Below are 16,736 nucleotides of genomic sequence, written 5' to 3'. Positions count from 1 at the left end.
GAAACCAGAATGCTCCTTAGAAGCCAGCAGGGCCAAACTTCCTCTCTCATACTTGAGGCATATTATCAGGAGGGACCCGTCCCTGGAGAAGGATGTCGTGCTTGGTAAAGTGGAGGGTCAGTGAAATGAGGAAAACCCCCAAGGAGATGGACTGACACTATGGCTGCAGCAATGAGCTCACACACAACCACAATCATGAAGATGACACAGGACCAGGCAGTGTTTGGTTGTGCTGTACACAGGGTTGTTATGAGTTAGAACCAACACGATGACTCCTCACAACAAAAACATGGAGTCCTGCTGTGGGGCTGTTGGATAAACAACAGACTGCTAACTACAAAGTTGGTGGTTCAAACCCACCAGATGCTCCTTGGAAGTCCCCTATAGAGTTGGAACTGACTCAACAGCACTTAACAACAACAACAATTCTATTTATTTGCCTCTTGCTATTTACTATCATTCTTTACATTTAAATTATATAAATGTTGTTGTTGTGAAGTGCCGTAGAGTCGATTCCGACCCATAGCGACCCTGTACAGGGTTTCCAAGGCTGTAAATATTGACGGGAATAGAAAGCCTCTTTCTCCCATGAAGTGGCTGGTAGTTTTGAACTGCTGGTCTTAAGGTTCACAGCCCGATTCATAACCACTACACTACCAGAGCTTATATATATTTAAACCCCCTATAAAAATTACATTTCCACTGAAAAATAATACCAACTAGAGGGTATGCTGGTGCTGTAGGATAAGCACTGGACTGTAAGGTTCAAACGCACCATTCACTCCTTGGAAATGCTATACTGGGTTGCTATGAGTCGGAACCAATTCGACAGCACTTAACCTCAACAGAGCGCATATACTTTTATATTACAAATCGTAGCAATCTCACTGCTGCCTCCCAGGAGTCCCCTTGTGTTAAGGCTGTGAGCCATTCGCTGAGACATCCCTGTTTGCGGGCACAAGCTGACTGCATACCAGGAAGGGAGACACCACTACTGGCCTTGTCTTACAAACCCAACACCAGAAAGTGACAACAGACATGCCCTCTTGGCACGTCCCCCATTCTTCCTTGACACGTGACCAGTCACCTGAATTAATGAGACCTGACACAAGCCCTCTTAGAAAAATATCAAAGTTTAAAAGAAGAGCGGTCCCATTGTTGGTGTTAACTGGGATCTGAATACTTCATCGTCTCTAGTGTGAACATGGACTTGTATACCTCTTGCGAGTGCGTAAATTCCAATGCTAAAAATATTAAATTTCTTAGCACACAGAAAAATGTGTAATGCATAAAGAAGACACATTTTATAGAGGTTGCTGCAACATTCTTGGAAGCAGAGTAGAAAAATAAAACTGCCAAAACCCAACGACAGAAAGGTTTTCAACTTTTTTCTTTCTTTCAATGAACCAGTATGTGCACGCAGGATTTGGCACCAGGCCACAAAAAGAATAAGCTGGTCCCAAAGAATAAGAAAGATCCTGGAGCTAATCAATGCAGTCAGCAAAGTGGCAGGGTGCAAAGTCAACATCCTACCAATTGGGTTTCTACAGATAAACATTGAACTAAACCACTATGCTCAATAGCAAAAGGCCAACAGCCCAGTTTTAAAGGGGGCAAATGATCTGAATAGACAATTCTCCAAAGGAGCTATACAAACAGACACCAAGCACATGAGAGGATGTGCAATGTCACATGACATCGAAGAAATGCACGTCCAAACCACAGTGAGATACCACCTCATGGCTGTTCTCAGAAAGATAGGAACTAGCAAACCTGGGAGGCAGAGATGTCAGACGGTTCTGCCAAGATGATCCAAAGAACTGATCCAGAAGATCTGAAAACAGTGAGTCACACAGAAATGTGTGCACCCATGTTCATTGCAGCATTATCCACAATAGCCAAAAGGTAGAAACAACCAGATGTGTCCGTGAACAGATTAGTGGGTTAACGAAATATTCCATACAACAGAATAGGACTCAGCCACAAAGAGACGTGACATCTGATCCACCATATGGCGGGGATGAAGTGTGAAGACATGCCAAGTAAAGTTAGTCACAAAGGGACAAGCAATGGGTGATTCCACTCACAGGACAGACGAACATACGAAGACCAAAGCTCATCCGTGGTCACTGGGGTGGAAGGGGAAGGAGGGAGGGTGAATTATCACTGAAGGGCGTTGAGCTTCTCTTGTGGGTGATGATAAGTGTTCTGGAAATTGACAGCAGAGACGGCTCCCCAACATGGTGACGATGCTAACGTCACTGAAGAATGGTATGCTTAAAATGGGAAACTTTTTTTTTTTTAAGGAAAAGCCAAATGCCACTCCAGGGAGAGTGTCCGGGGATACACGCAATATAAATTCTACATAAACAGTCATCCTGGCTCTTCGCTCTGTTCTCAGCTGGCTCGGGTTCATCCCTGCACCACCACAAATGGTCACACAATGTAAAGGACCGGCCGCTCACTACAACTGGTCCGTGAATTTCACGTTTCCTGGGCTTTCTAGGAGTTTCACAGACAGCTGACTGCTGAGAAGCTTGGTCCCTGCTGTTGGCGATGAGGTTCGAGCCCTGGCTCTTCCACCCATGACCTCGTTGTGAGTTGCATCTACAGGATGGAGGTGACCCTCATTCCTTCCTCGTGGAGCTACATGCTGCTGCCAGGTATCATGGAGTCATAGCTGCTCTGTACAGTGGCTTTGTGTCCATGGCTGTCCATCTTCGCGGGAACAGAAGACCTCATCTTCCTCCTATAGAGCGGCTGGGGGTCTGGAACTACTGACCACATGGTTCACAGTCCTCACAGAATCACTCAGAAGATGAAGTGATGCGTCATTGGACACACAGCCTGCAGGTGGCATCCCTTCGAGACTCGAAAAGCGAGGCCCCTTCTTCAAGGAGGGCGGCCCCAGGACTCACCACCCAGGAGTGGAAGGCCAAGCTTGTGGGCAACAGACAGTTAGACGGGGCCAGGTGACACCGTAGGACCACTGCACTGGCTGGGGATTTTATGAGGTGCCCTGTCATGTTTTACTACGTCACCTGCAGCACTTGGGTCAGAGTCTGGTCCACGCTTCACACTTAGCAAACGTGCCAAGCATATGACCAACTACAGGGAGGGACGGAGATCACCAGACCCAGGCAGCAGGGGATGCTGAAGTCAGACTGTGTGCTGCCAGGAGCTGCTCGATTACAGCCAGAAAGCAGTGTGTACCTCCTAACTGAGAATGCCTCCCCGAGACACAACTTCCTACAAATTCAGCTATCAAAACACTGAGAAGTTACTGAAAATAATAGACCTTCCTTGAATGATCTGTGAGGAAGTTTTTGTAATAGAGACTAATGGCCACGCCCACTTACAATTACATTCTCAGTGAAAATATGTAAATCTAAAAGCTTCATGTAGAAAAGCAAGCAATGCGTCGCTTCAAAGAGAAGAAAGACTTCATTAGTTTTTGATTTTTCTAATGGAACAAATCCAGCCTGATGCTTTGGAATTTCCAGTAAATGTACAGCTGAGGGAAGGAAGAGGGAAAGAATGGAGGAAAAACGAATGTAAAAAGGAAAAATAGAAAGAAACAAAAGAGGTCTTTAGGTTAAAAATAATCTACAGAGATCTATAGCATCTAAAAGCCAATTTTCTACGAATTTATGATTCTGGTACAATTTTAACAATTTAAAAATGTTGCCAGTTCCCCATCAGAGAACTGGTAACATTTTGAAAGCTAAAACAGAAATTCTTCCTGGTATCGAAATACATCACAGGAAGTAAAAACGAATTTGCTTCTTAAACTTCACATAAATACATGAAATTTTAAACATGATTTGGGGCAAAATGATACTGAAGCTGAGAAAAAATGTAGTGCTAAAGCATCATCTATCTAAATGAAAAAGATGTATGGGATAATATGAACATCTTTTATTACAAATGTTGCAAAGACGTAACTCATGACCCATCAAACCCTAAAATATGGACAGTGAACCACAGAGAAGTTAGCACCGTCGCAGAGCTTTACCTTGCACCATGAGCATGGGCTCCTTGCCGCCTCCGTGTGCCAGCAACTCGCGGCGGTAACGCTCACCCATGGCCCTGGAGGAACAGAGACAAAGTGAGAGATGCACGCATCTCAGTGAGACAGCCGTGAGACGGTGTGGCCCTTTACTGTTTTCTTGCTTCTAAAAACCTGATTCCAATGTTTAAGTTATTCTAAAGTAAGGAAAACCAGGTGTGGGATAAACAACAACAACAAAAACCAAATCTGTGGCCATCAAGTTGATTCTGACTCAGAGAAACCCTATAGGACAAAGCAGGACTGTGCCATGGGGTGTCCAAAGCTGTCAGCTTTACAGAAGCTGAGTGCTCCGCCTTTATTTATCTTTAAAGGAGCAGCCTCATCTTTCTCCTACAGAATAGCTAGTTGGTGGGTTTGAACTGCAGACTTTGTGCTTAACATTCCAACACTTAACCCACTGTGCCACTAGAGCTCCCTGGTGGTGGTTATGTGCTGTGGAGTTGGTTTCCGATTCTTAGCGACTCTGTACAGGGTTTCTGAGGCTGTAAATCCTTACGGGAGCAGAAAGCCTCATCTTTCTCCCACGGAACCTTGAGGTTCGCAGCCCGATTCGTAACCACTACGCTACCAGAGCTCTTTTAGTATACCCACACCAGACCTACTGTCACGAGTCAATGCGGATTCACAGCCACCTTGTATGGGCTTTCTGAGATTTTTCAGTCTTTCCAGGACCAGACAGCCTCACCGTTCTCCCAGGGATTAGCTGTGGAATCAAACCATGCCTTTGCAGTTAGCAGCCCAGCACTAAACCCGCTGTGCCACTAGAGCTCCCTAACTAGTAGATCCAAACCAGACCCACTGCCAGAGAGTCAATTTCAACTCATGGTGACCTACGTCGGATTTCCAAGGCTGTCAATCTTCAAGGGTGCACACAGTCTCTTTTTCTCAAGGAGCGGCTGGTGGGTTTGAACTGCCAACCATGAGGTCAGTAGTCCACAGTGTCTTATGCACTGCACCACAGCTAAGTCAATGTTGATGTTGTTTTTACTCTTTTTGAGCATTTTTACGCCCTGGTCATTTGGGGAACAAAGTGTGTGGTCAGGTCCTGACAGCACCACAGCACAGCTGGTATACTGAACGACAGAGAAGCCGTGATGATGTCCAGGAGTGAGTGCCCAGCGTGCTGGGGGGCAGGAGACAAGGCTGGGCTTCAAGGGTCACAGCGCTGCTGAGAGGTCCTGGCTGACCCCCTGCCTGCCTGGACATGTAGTGCCTGCTCCCTTCAACTTGAACACCTCCTCTTTAGGCCCCGTTCTTGGCCTGCCTCAGCATGGCAGGTGCAGCCCACTAGTGTGGCTATTTCTCAGAAACGGGATCAAAATGGCTCCTGTGACCAAGCCCAGACATTCTCTAGTCCAGCCAGCGTTTTGTACTAGTTCACTCCACTGTTATGTACAAACAAGACAGGCAGCTACATGTCGAGGCAGGAACACCCTGCTGAACAAGTCATAAAAGTCTCAGAAGATATGTACGCAACAGTATGTGGCTTTCTTGTCAAGTGTGGTCCCATCAAGCAGGAGACTATTCTGCCTGCTTCGTAGAAAGCTCCAGGAAAAAGTTGACATGAATTTATGGCAGTCAAAATATGGCTTTAGCATTTTTGTTGGGAAAGCAGACTTCTTGTCTCCCCGTCTGTGAAAGTGCAGAAGATAAAATAACACGTGGGTACCGAACCACAGGAGCTCTGGTAGCATAGTGGTTACAAATCGGGCTGTTAATCTCAATGCCAGCGGTTCAAACCTATCAGCAGCTCTGCGGGAGAAAGACAAGGCTTTCTGTTCCCGTAAATATTTACAGCCTTGGAAAGAAACCCTGTGCAGGGTAGCTATGGGTCGGAACCAACTCAATGGCACTTAACGACAACAACAACCGAACCACAGACTATTCTGAAAAATGACATCAGCTCAGCTTTCAGTTCAAAAGATTTTGGAACTGAATGTGGATATTGACTTCTGAGATGCATCAAGACTGTGGAATTGTGAATGGTGCTGGAGGTGGGAGGTTGGGGGTTGGGGGAGCGGTGATGTCCAGGAGAGGCGTGGGAGGAAAGGGTCCGTGCTGACCTATAGCCCTGCTCTGGCTGGTTTGCTGTGAAGCCTTGAACACAGTGCTGAACTTAGGCTGGGTGCTGAACTGCTAACCTCAAGGTCGGCAGCTGGAACCCACCAGCCGCTTCATGGGAAGAAGATGTCTGCTTCTGTAAAGATTTAAAGCCTTGGGAACTGTACATCGGGTTGTTATGAGTTAGAACCGACTTGATGGCCATGGTTTTGGTTTTTGGTTGAGCACATGAGCCCCAGTTCCTGCTCATACAAACATCCCGCGTGCTAAGGCTGTATGAACGGAAGACAACACAGCACATGGAGGCTCGTGGGTGTTCTAGAATGTACGGGAATGCTGATTTGGAACCATGGGACGGCAGGGATTTGGAGATGCGTTTATCTGTGTGGTGAAGGAGGCAGAAGCACTTTGAACAACTATCAGACCAAACCCCAATTAGTGGTTTGCCATCAAAGAAAATTCTTGCTGAGGATTTCTGAGAGCAAACCTTTGGTTCCTGTTCTTAGAGAGAGCCTTGTCAGAAGGAGCGAAAGCGGCCAAGTAGGGAACAACAGGGAGATCTTTAGGAGCTCTGCCTCCAAGGAGAGAGCTCTGATTACTACCTGGCTCCTCATCTAACCTGGTTTTATGAAGGTGCTAAGGAGCCCTGGTGGGAGTCAGACTGCAAAGTCGTTTAAACCGCAAGGTCGGTGGTTCAAGCTCACCAGCTGCTCCTTGGAAACCCTACACAGGGTCGCGATGGTCAGAATCGACTTGACGGCACGTAACAACAAGGAGGCCTGGTGGGGGTCCTGATGTGGCACTGTAGATTAATGTTCTGGACTGCAAGGTCAGTTTGAACCACAAGGTCAGCAGTTCAAGCTCACCAGCTGCTCCTTGGAAACCCTATAGAGTCTCTGTAAGTTGGAACCGACTTGATGGCACTTAGTAACAACAACAACAACAAGGAGTTCCTGGTGGTAGAGTGGGGTTAACTGTTCAGCAGTTAACCACAAGGTTTGGGTTCAAAACCACTAGCCACTCCTAATAGAGTTTTACAGTCTCAGAAACCCTAAGGTTCTCCTTAGCTCTGCTCTGTCCTCTGGTGTCTAGGAGTCGGATTTGGCTCTAGAGCAGTTGGTTTGTTTGGTTGGCTGCTTTGACTGAGATACTGGAAAGACAGGCTGCCTCTCTTCTCTGCCTCCTCTTCCGTGGGGGTGTATGGGGGGGAGTGAGCATCCGTGTCCTCTATCTGAGACGGGCCTTCCCCAGGTTGCACCACGGGACCACTGAAGACTCCTCGTGAAACCCCTGTGCCCTGGCCGGTCCAGCGACACTTACACGACACTGCAGAGCATCCATCGGCAGAAAAATCTGGACTTTGCCTGGTGGTGCAGTGGATTAAGTGTTGGGCTGCTTGTCAGTGGTTGGAACCCACCAGCAGTTCCTTGGGAGATAGAGGAAGCCGTCTGCTCCTGTAAAGCTTTACAGTCTCGGGAGCCCTATATGGGGTCGCTAGAAGTCGGGGTATTTGTTAAGGGTCCCGGGACACAGGACGGATGTTTGGTGTTACCGCTGCTCCAGGAAGCAGGAGAGAAGCTCCCCTGGGGAGGGCCTGCCTCTGGTGGGGGGGTTCTCCCCTGCTTGTAGGGGATATGTTCACAAGCTGGGAGGGTGTTCTAGTGAGAAGTGGGCCATGCTATGAACCTTTTCCACCTTATTACCTGCTGAACGGATCCTGTAGGAAACACTCTCTCCAAACCATGGACGCCACAGCCCTGGACATCAGGTAGGAGTAGTATTTGGCACCATAGCCCACGAGGTGGCTGAACCGAAGCTGCCATGCCTGCCAAAACAGAAACAGGGCACAAGGAGGAACAGAGAGGCTCAGGATTTGGAGAAGAGTAGGTCAGAGAACACAAGCGAAACACGTAGAATCTGCTAACGTCACCATTGAAACACGGCACCCGGGGCGCAGCCAGTCACCACAGTATGCTGCAAGTTGGACACTCTGAGAAAATTTTGTTTCGTGTCATCGTGGCACTGGAGGTAAGCACTGGATTGTTGACCAGCGCTCCCTGGAAATCCTATATGGGGTTGCTGTGAGTCAGAACTGACTCGACATCACTTAACAACAATAATGAAGATAATTTTCAGACTGTTAATAAATATGTTTTGCTTCAGATATATGAGGGTGTTCCAAGCAGTTTACGGGAAAACGCCATTAACTTTTCATTCCACTGTTTCCACAAACGTCTTGAAAGCCCTTCACATATGACTCGTGAATTTCATTACATGGGTTAATTTCTTACGCTGCTTTTGAAAACCAAGAAGCATTACCATCTAGTTAATTCTGACTCATAGGCAACACCAATGTGACAGAGTACAATTATGCTCTGCAGGATTTTCACACTCGGATCACCAGGCCTTTCTTCCGCAGGCCTCTGGGTGGACTGAAGCTCCAATCCTTTGGTTAGCAGTCGAGTATGGTAACCCTTCACACCACCCAGGGACTCGCACTGATTACATTATATTTCACACAACAGTGTAAGAAAAAAGACCAACTCACAAGTTTATGGATTTTTAAATAATTTGGTTATTTCAAAAGGTTTATTCTGAACTGAATATTTGTCATCTGAATCACTTTTCACAGGGGCCTATTTTCCTAAAGATTGTGAATAATTTCTATGTTTCTATCATCATCACATATTGGACTGCTAACCACAAGGTCAGTAATTCGAAGCCACCAGCCGATCAGCAGGAGAAAGATGAGGCTTTCTGCTCCTGCAAAGCCTCCAATACTCGATGCAGGGTCGCTCTGAGTCTGAACCGACTCCACAGCACATCCCAGTACCACATGTCATGATAAAGTAAAATGACAGAGAAGAGAAGAAAAACGGAAGGGAATGGAGTGAAAAGACATAATTCTATAAAGATGGGTGATCTGGGAATTCATTTCTTTTTTACAAGAGACAAAGTCAGCTACCAGTAATTTCGGACTCTGAGCCAGTGGGTGAAGATGCCGGGAGGGCTCCCTGCCTTCTCTGGGTCTATGAAGAAGCCAACATCTGACCGTCTGTCTGCACAGGTTCCCGGATGCTGGGTTTCATTTTTTGACAGGATGCAAGGCTGAGATGACGGTGGTGATGTCAACAGTGGAGCCGGCAGTAGAGTGGGCTTTACTGTCGTGGGCAGCCAGCTCGGGATGCAGTCGGCAGTGTAGATGAGTTCAGCTGGCTCATGAACAATTCAGGAGGGTTACGGGTGCCACCCCAACGAACAGTCGGAAATCCATGTGTGACCTTAGACTCCCTGAAACTTCACTACTAAAAGCTTATTGCTGGCGAGAAGGGCTACCGATCCCACAGACAGCGGGTTTACATTTGTAAGTTACACGTATTATACAGCTCACCCACATAAAAGCAGGAGATAAAAAGGTATTTTGCAAAAAGTACAAGGTCTCTGCGCTTGCGGACGTATCTACAGTGACAGCGCCACCAATTCCCTTTTCTGATTTTACAGCAGTCCTGTGCTGTGTTCATCCATCTAGCAATGGAGGGGAACCGCAGCTGCAGACCTCCATTCACAGCGCGCGGCAGACAATTCAACTTTTCCTCGTTGGGACTTTTCTCTGCTTCCTGGGAGCATTTCGGGCATCACTAGCGGGACTTTGTATAGGTCCCCTGGTACTTTTCACGTTCACGGTACTGCACTGCACATGATGAAAGCGTATGCCAGAGTCACAAAAGATTACTTTTCACTGCTACACGCAATTTACTGGAGAGATAAACGGTTCATCAGGAGACGATCAGCTGCATCTAACTGGACCCACGCAGTTCAAGCCTGTTGCTGTTCAAGGGTCAACAGTACATTCCTTCCTTGTGAGGACAATGATTTCGTTACTGTAAGCAAGACCATGTGGGTTTGCCATGTAAAATATGATTCTACTGGAAAATTCTTCCCCTATGTTTTTTCTCTGTACTGGAGCGCTGGAAATATCTACATTCTGATTGTTGAATAAAAGGAGGGTTTTCTCAAGACAAAAGCATACACTTATCCACTGTGACATCATTGTGACACAAGCTAGGATTATAAAAACTAGCCTCAAAAGACATATGTATGACTTAAATGTCTTTATGTTTCTGAAGTAAACCAATCTGACATGCAATGATTCACTTTCTTCTAATGTATGCTTTATCTGACATGAAACATAATTCCCGGAAAATCAAGTCTAAAGTATAATCCTCACTACAAATCTATGCACTACATAAGTTAATTCTACTTAATATACCAAGAAACAAACATCTAAGAAAATATGGTTCCTTCATCACAATGGTATGACACATTTGAGAACAAACTCTAAGTCTTATATCCATTACACAATGACTCTAAAGATGAAGCTGACGGAGGGGCTTCAAAAAGTTCGTGGGAAAATCTCATTTATACTTTACTCCATGTTTCCACCAACTTTCGGACGCCCCCCTCGTACAATGCTAGTTAATCTCTGGTCACATCTAGTTCTTGAAGACTATTAGTGTCTCAGATTGGGGAAAAGAGCTGTTAAAAAATAAGGCAGGAGGGCCCACTCGAATGAACTTAGAACATGGGGATCCTCAACCACCACGCTCCCCTTTCTTCAAAAAGGATACGATGGTGGGCAATTCTGGGTCAGACCTTGAAGAAATGAGTGTACCCTCTTCACTCTTCCTTGCGTTCCCTTTGATTGACTGGTGTGTAGACATGGTGGTGGTGAGCTACGATGGACCACCGATGAAGGCATGGTCCCGAGGATGGTGGAGCGGCAAGGAAAAAGGAGGCGGTCATGAGGTCTGGACAGCTACCAGGATGGCGTCACAGCAACCATGTCTACAGCCTGCCCAATACTGCCACCGGCAGAACTGTGGAATCGTGGCCTTGGGCTCCTGTGGGCCTCACCCTTGCTGGGAGCAGCAGAGCACTGGAGAGTTAACCACTCAGCAGGCCTCTGCCAACAAGAGCCCTGAGCTGGTCTCAGGCGGTAGTGGAGCCCATAGGGAGGCAGAAATAGACATTCTACTTAGACTTTGAAATGCAAGTAGTATTCAAAGCTACAGCAAACCACAATGATCTAGAGTTCAGATTCTCCTGCAACAAATGCTGAGTAGTTAAATTATTAGCAAAAAAGTAGATCTCCTGAAATTGACTCATTTTATATACATATTTACATATGTATACACACACACAAATATATAGCTAATATATGTGTGTGTGTATATATATATATATAGAGAGAGAGAGAGAGAAAGAGAGATAACCTCAAGGTCAGCAGTTCAAAATTACCAGCCGTTCTGTGGGAGGAAGATGAGGCTTTCTGCTCCGGTAAACATTTACAGCCTCGGAAACCTTGCACAGGGTCACTGTGAGTCGGAACTGACTCCACGGCACATAACAACAACAACAACAAAGATTTACAGCCTCAGAAACCCTGCACAGGGTCACTATGAGTCGGAACTGACTCCACGGCACATAACAACAACAACAACAACAAAGATTTACAGCCTCAGAAACCCTGCACAGGGTCACTATGAGTCGGAACCGACTCCACGGCACATAACCAACCAACATACATACACAAAGTTCTTACACTGTTTGTTAAGTGTTGTCAAATTGGTTCCAGCTCATAGTGACCCTGTAAAGGGTTTCCAAGGAGGGGTTGGTGGGTTTGAACGTGGTCAGCAGTCCACACCAAGGTTTACTCTGCCTTATTTTAAAAAAAAGAAAGAAGAAGCGAAAGCCTGTTTGTATCAGTCAGTTTTTGCGCTGTGCTGAAATTGTCATCGCCAATGCTGCTTGGAACACATAGACCACTGGTGATCTTTCTCACAGGAAGTCATCTGGATGATGGTTATCTGTTGGATTGGAATACGGCCTGCTGCTTTAATTGGACAGCCCACTAAGATATTGCCTACTGACAGAAGTCTCTTGCATGCTGGAAATTTAGGCTGGTCACGGACAGTTCGGGGCCTTTATCTTTGAAGGTTTTTCTTCTTGAGTAGCTGCCAGGACTTGCTCAGCAGCCCTTGCAGTGTAGTGCAGAGAGAGCTTAATTTTATTTAGATCTGAGTTGAATGACATTTTGTCTTGAAAGCAGACCTACTTCGAGAGAGCAGCATTTGATTGGAGCGCAACATTTTCAAACGCCTTTGCTTCATAAACTTGTCACCAAGTTCCCACACCTCCCGAGGGTAATAAAAATGAGATGGCTCAGAAGAGACATGGCAGCGTTTGGGCGATGCTAGGTTTTCTCAGCTGTCCCCGCGTCTTCCTTTAAGTGACATCCTACCTGGATGCAGGTTTTCTGGCACACTCTGTGTCTGGTTCTCTAATTACTGGTGTGAGTTTGGTAGTACACTCCCTCCCACAACTGTGGACACACAAGACAAACGACATGTATATGAGAACCTTTCAGCAGAGGGTTGTGCGTTTACGGCAGACAAAGCCTGTTGTGCGGACAGTAATGGTTGAATTCCCTGCTAATTCAACCTAAGATTAAGTTCTTGTTACCCTTTCACTCCTTCACAAGGGAAAAATGAGACAGGATTCCATCTTAAGCTCTGAATCCATGATACCCCTTCCTTTGAGGAGTTTTCTGCTTCTGAAAGAACATCTGTTTCCTTGGACAGAGTATTCACCTTTGCTTTTTGGTATAATTTCAAAAACACAAAGGATTCAAACACCTCTGCAGTGTCCTCTGGATCTGACTTCAGAGGCACACTTTCAAATCCTAACACTATGCATGGCATGGCCATTAGCAATGCTTTTGGAGTTCAATAAGCTCAGCTGTCTCCTATGGAAGACAAACACCCAGAAACAGGGGAGGGCAGAGAACCTAGGCGAAGCTGCCTGGCGGATACAATCACTTGCTTTTTAAGTCCAGAGATTCTCAGGCCCGTTGAGATTCTTACTTGCCTACAGCATTTTTTTCTAATTTTCCTTCCCCAAAGCGGTGACAAAGCCAGGAGTGGAAAGGTCATCACGCCGCTATTTCCTTAACATAGTATCTATTTTCAGTTTCAATCAGAGATTAAGGCGGAACAAGCACTCATTAACTACATGTCAAATGCTGAGTGACTGAACCAATCATTTCACTTAATTATACCCTTCAAGAGCACATGATGTCTTTATTTCTAGCTAGACCTGTATGGACGCATTTATCCAGAATTTATTTTAAAACACTCTTTCACTACAACAGAATAAACTGCATAAGAGAAACGACACCTATAATTTCCTTGGTGTGTGTCAGACTAAACTGAAATTTCCTTAAGGGTAAGGACCACAATGCTATGTCCATGTCGAAACTAGTACTGTACCTAGAGTGTAGCAGGAACTCAACTGGCTTGCTAACTGTTGGATGGACAGATGAATGGATGGATGATGGATGGGTGGATGGGTGGGTGGGTAGATGGATGGTGGAGGATGGATGGATGGTTTAGTGGCTGATGGTTGGGGTAGATGAATGGGTGAGTGGGTGGATGGATGGTTGAGAGGATGGATGGGTAGATGAAGGGGCAGTAGATGACTAGAAGAAAGGTAGATCACTATAAGGTTCATATACAATGATATTCTACAAATGTTACTGACAGACTAGACATCTGACTAGGATAAGGAGTTCAGGAATAGTACTTATGACACAAAAACAGGATACAACTGTGCTAATAAACAAATTTTAGATTCTAGGTTGACTGCTAATAGGCTATTTTTTGAAACAACTAGTTCCTTGCCTGTATTATTTGAGAAATGGCATAAGGCTTTTGAGGCTAATTTTGGTACCTGGTCTCCTAGTCTGGAAGATGTCCAGAATCTTCCTAGGACTTGCTACTGTGATTTCAGCATAATTTTTGTCTGTGGATCTACCGGACAATTAGCTGGATCCATTTAGCAGCTCCTGTAGCTTTTTGTAAATTCCTTAGGACTTTTTACATAGGATCACGTCAGCTGAAAAGTTTTCCTTTTCCATTTTTATTTCTTTTTCTTGCCTGATTGATTGCTCTGCTTAGAGCATCCAGCACAATGCTGAGAGGCACTGGTGAAAGCAGCCATCCTTGTATTGCTCCTGACTGTAGGGGAAAAGCGTTCAGTCTTCTGACATTAGGTAGGATGCCATCTGTGGGTTCTTCATCAATGTTCTTTATCGTGTTGAGGAATTTCCCTTCTAGTCCTCCTTTGTGAGTGTTTTTTTTCATCATAAACGGGTGTTGGATTTTTGTCACACTTTCTCTGCATCAAATGAGGTGATCACGTGGTTCTTTCGCTCCTATGAATGCGCTGGATTGCGATGATTGGTTTTCTGATGTTCGACCACCCTGCCATTAATGCTGGAATAAGTACTATTTGGTCATGTTTTATAGTCCTTTCAGCATAGTTTTGGATTTGTTTTACTAGTATTTTGTTGGGGGTTTTTGCATCTCTATTTATAAGGGATTGTTGAAGTCTTGGTGTGGCGCTGTAGGATAAAGCACTAGACTGCAAAGTAATTTGAATCACAAAGTTGGCGGTTCAAATTTACCAGTCACTCCTTAGAAACCTTACACAAGGATCACTATGAGTTGGAACTGACTGTACAACACTTAACAACAACAACAACATTCATAAGGGATACTGGCCTATTTCTTTCCTTGAGGTGTCTTTGTTTGGCTTCGGTACTAGGGTAATGCTGGCCTCAAAGAATGAGTTACAAAGTCCTTCTTCCTCTTCTACTTTTCAAAAAAGTCTGGGCAGAATTGGCAGAATTGTGGTTGTTGTTGATAAGTGTTGTCAAGTCAGTTCCAACTCAGAGAGACCCTAGAAAGGATTTCTGAGGAGTGGCCAATGAGTATGAACCAATAAACTTGTGGTTCAAACCGACCTTGCGGTCCGGCATGATATCAGTCTGCCAGCATTGATCTATGTTGTTGGTGTTGTTAAGTGCTATGGAGTTGGTTTTGACTCATAGCGACCCTGTCTAGGGTTTCCAAGGAGCAGCTGGTAGGTTTAAACCATCGACCTTGTGGTTCACACTGACCTTGCAGTTCAGTGCTTGACCCCACAGTGCACCCCAGGATTCCAGAAGGTTTTTGATGATTGATTCAATCTTTTCACCTGTTATATAGGTCTGCTGAGACTTCTTATTTCTCGTTGCATTAGTTTAAGCATCTTGTGTGTTTCCAAGGAGCTCTGGTGGTACAGTGGGTTAAGCACTGGACTGCTAACCTCATGGTGGTCCATACCCATCAGCCACTCCACAGGAGAAAGATGAAGCTGTCAGCTTCTGTAAAGATTTATAGTCCTGGAAACCCAAGTGTAGCTATGGAATGGAATTCTCTTGATGGCAGCAAGTTTGTATGTTTCTAGTCATTGGGCCTACTGTGGTGCTGTGGGTTAATGCGCCAGTCTGCGAAGCCATTTGAACTGCAAGGTGGGCAGTTCAAGCTCACCAGCTGCTCCTCGGAAACCCTACACAGGGTCGCTATGGGTCAGAACCAACTCAACGGCACTTTACAACAGCAGTCATTTGTCCATTTCATTTGGGTTATCTAATTTTGGGGGGCATATAATTGCTCATAGTAATCTTTTATTATCCTTATTTGTAAAGGGTTGATGAATAACGTCCCTCTTTCATTTCTGATTTTAGTGATTAGAATTCTCTCTTTTTCTTACTTGTCAGTCGACCTAAAGATTTGTGAACTTTATTGATCTCTTCAATAAGAAGAGATCTTTGTTGATGCATTGTTTTATATATTCTATATTGCATGTATCTTCACACTGATATTTTCTATTTGCTTTCTTTGGGTAGCTTTGGCTTAGCTTGCTCTTCCTCCATTGTGTCTCAAGTTGGGTTACTGATTTGAGATCTTTCTTCTTTCTTAATTCAGAACATTTATAGTTTTAAATTTCCGTCGCATTACTCCTTCACTATGGAACCCTAGTGGTGCAATGGTGAAGCATTCGGATGCTAACCGAAAGGTCAGCAGTTCGAAACTACTAGCCACACAGTGGGAGAAAAGACCTGGTGATCTCCTCCCACAGAGATTACGGATTGGCATCCTTATAGGGCAGCTCCCCTCCATCATCAGAACGGACTCAATGCCACATAATAGCACTGATGTCTCTGCGTCCCCTAGGTTTTTGGTATGTGTGCGTTCATTTTTATTCAACTCTATTTTCTAGTATCTCCTTTGGTTCTTCTTTGGCCCTTTATTGTTTAATAGTGAGTGGAATGTGTGTTGTTTACAGCAGGTCTCCTTTGAAACTCTGAGGTCCTTTGCTGGGACCCTTCCACACCTTGCCCTTTGCGTATCTTCATTTCTGTTTTTATCTGCTGTATATATCCTTCTGTTTATTAAAGCTGCTATTGCAGCTGTGTTGTTTCCGTGAGTTCGCTGTGACCATGACAATGAATTCAAGAGTGACAGTGTTGTGTGGAAAGGGACTGATGTTAGAAACGGTGGGGAAGCTGTGGTACAGGGCGTATGTGACCTCTGCCGCATGCGAACCAGCTTTAGGCTGCTTCATATCTTCAGGGTTAGTATAGCAATGGGGAAAGGATAACCCACATCCTGTACGAACTGCCAACAACAAAGTCTGTGGTTCAAATCCACCAGCCGCG

General features: G+C 45.3%; 1 protein-coding gene across 1 annotated transcript in view; it reads right to left on the bottom strand.

The window, feature by feature from the left end:
• Nucleotides 1–16,736, bottom strand: part of MIPEP (mitochondrial intermediate peptidase) — a 149,051-nt gene that overhangs the window by 18,756 nt on the left and 113,559 nt on the right. Inside the window, exons 17-18 of the mRNA XM_006831954.1 lie at nucleotides 7,837–7,958; nucleotides 4,016–4,089 (exon numbers count right to left, since the gene is read on the bottom strand). Coding sequence (XP_006832017.1) covers nucleotides 4,016–4,089; nucleotides 7,837–7,958 — 196 coding nt within the window. The remainder of the gene's footprint in view (nucleotides 1–4,015; nucleotides 4,090–7,836; nucleotides 7,959–16,736) is intronic.

Source organism: Chrysochloris asiatica, unplaced genomic scaffold (assembly GCF_000296735.1).
Source record: "Chrysochloris asiatica unplaced genomic scaffold, ChrAsi1.0 scaffold00005, whole genome shotgun sequence".
NCBI classification, from domain to species: Eukaryota; Metazoa; Chordata; class Mammalia; order Afrosoricida; family Chrysochloridae; genus Chrysochloris; species Chrysochloris asiatica.
The sequence above is the reverse complement of the archived record's forward strand: the minus strand, read 5'-3'. Positions and strand labels throughout refer to the sequence as shown.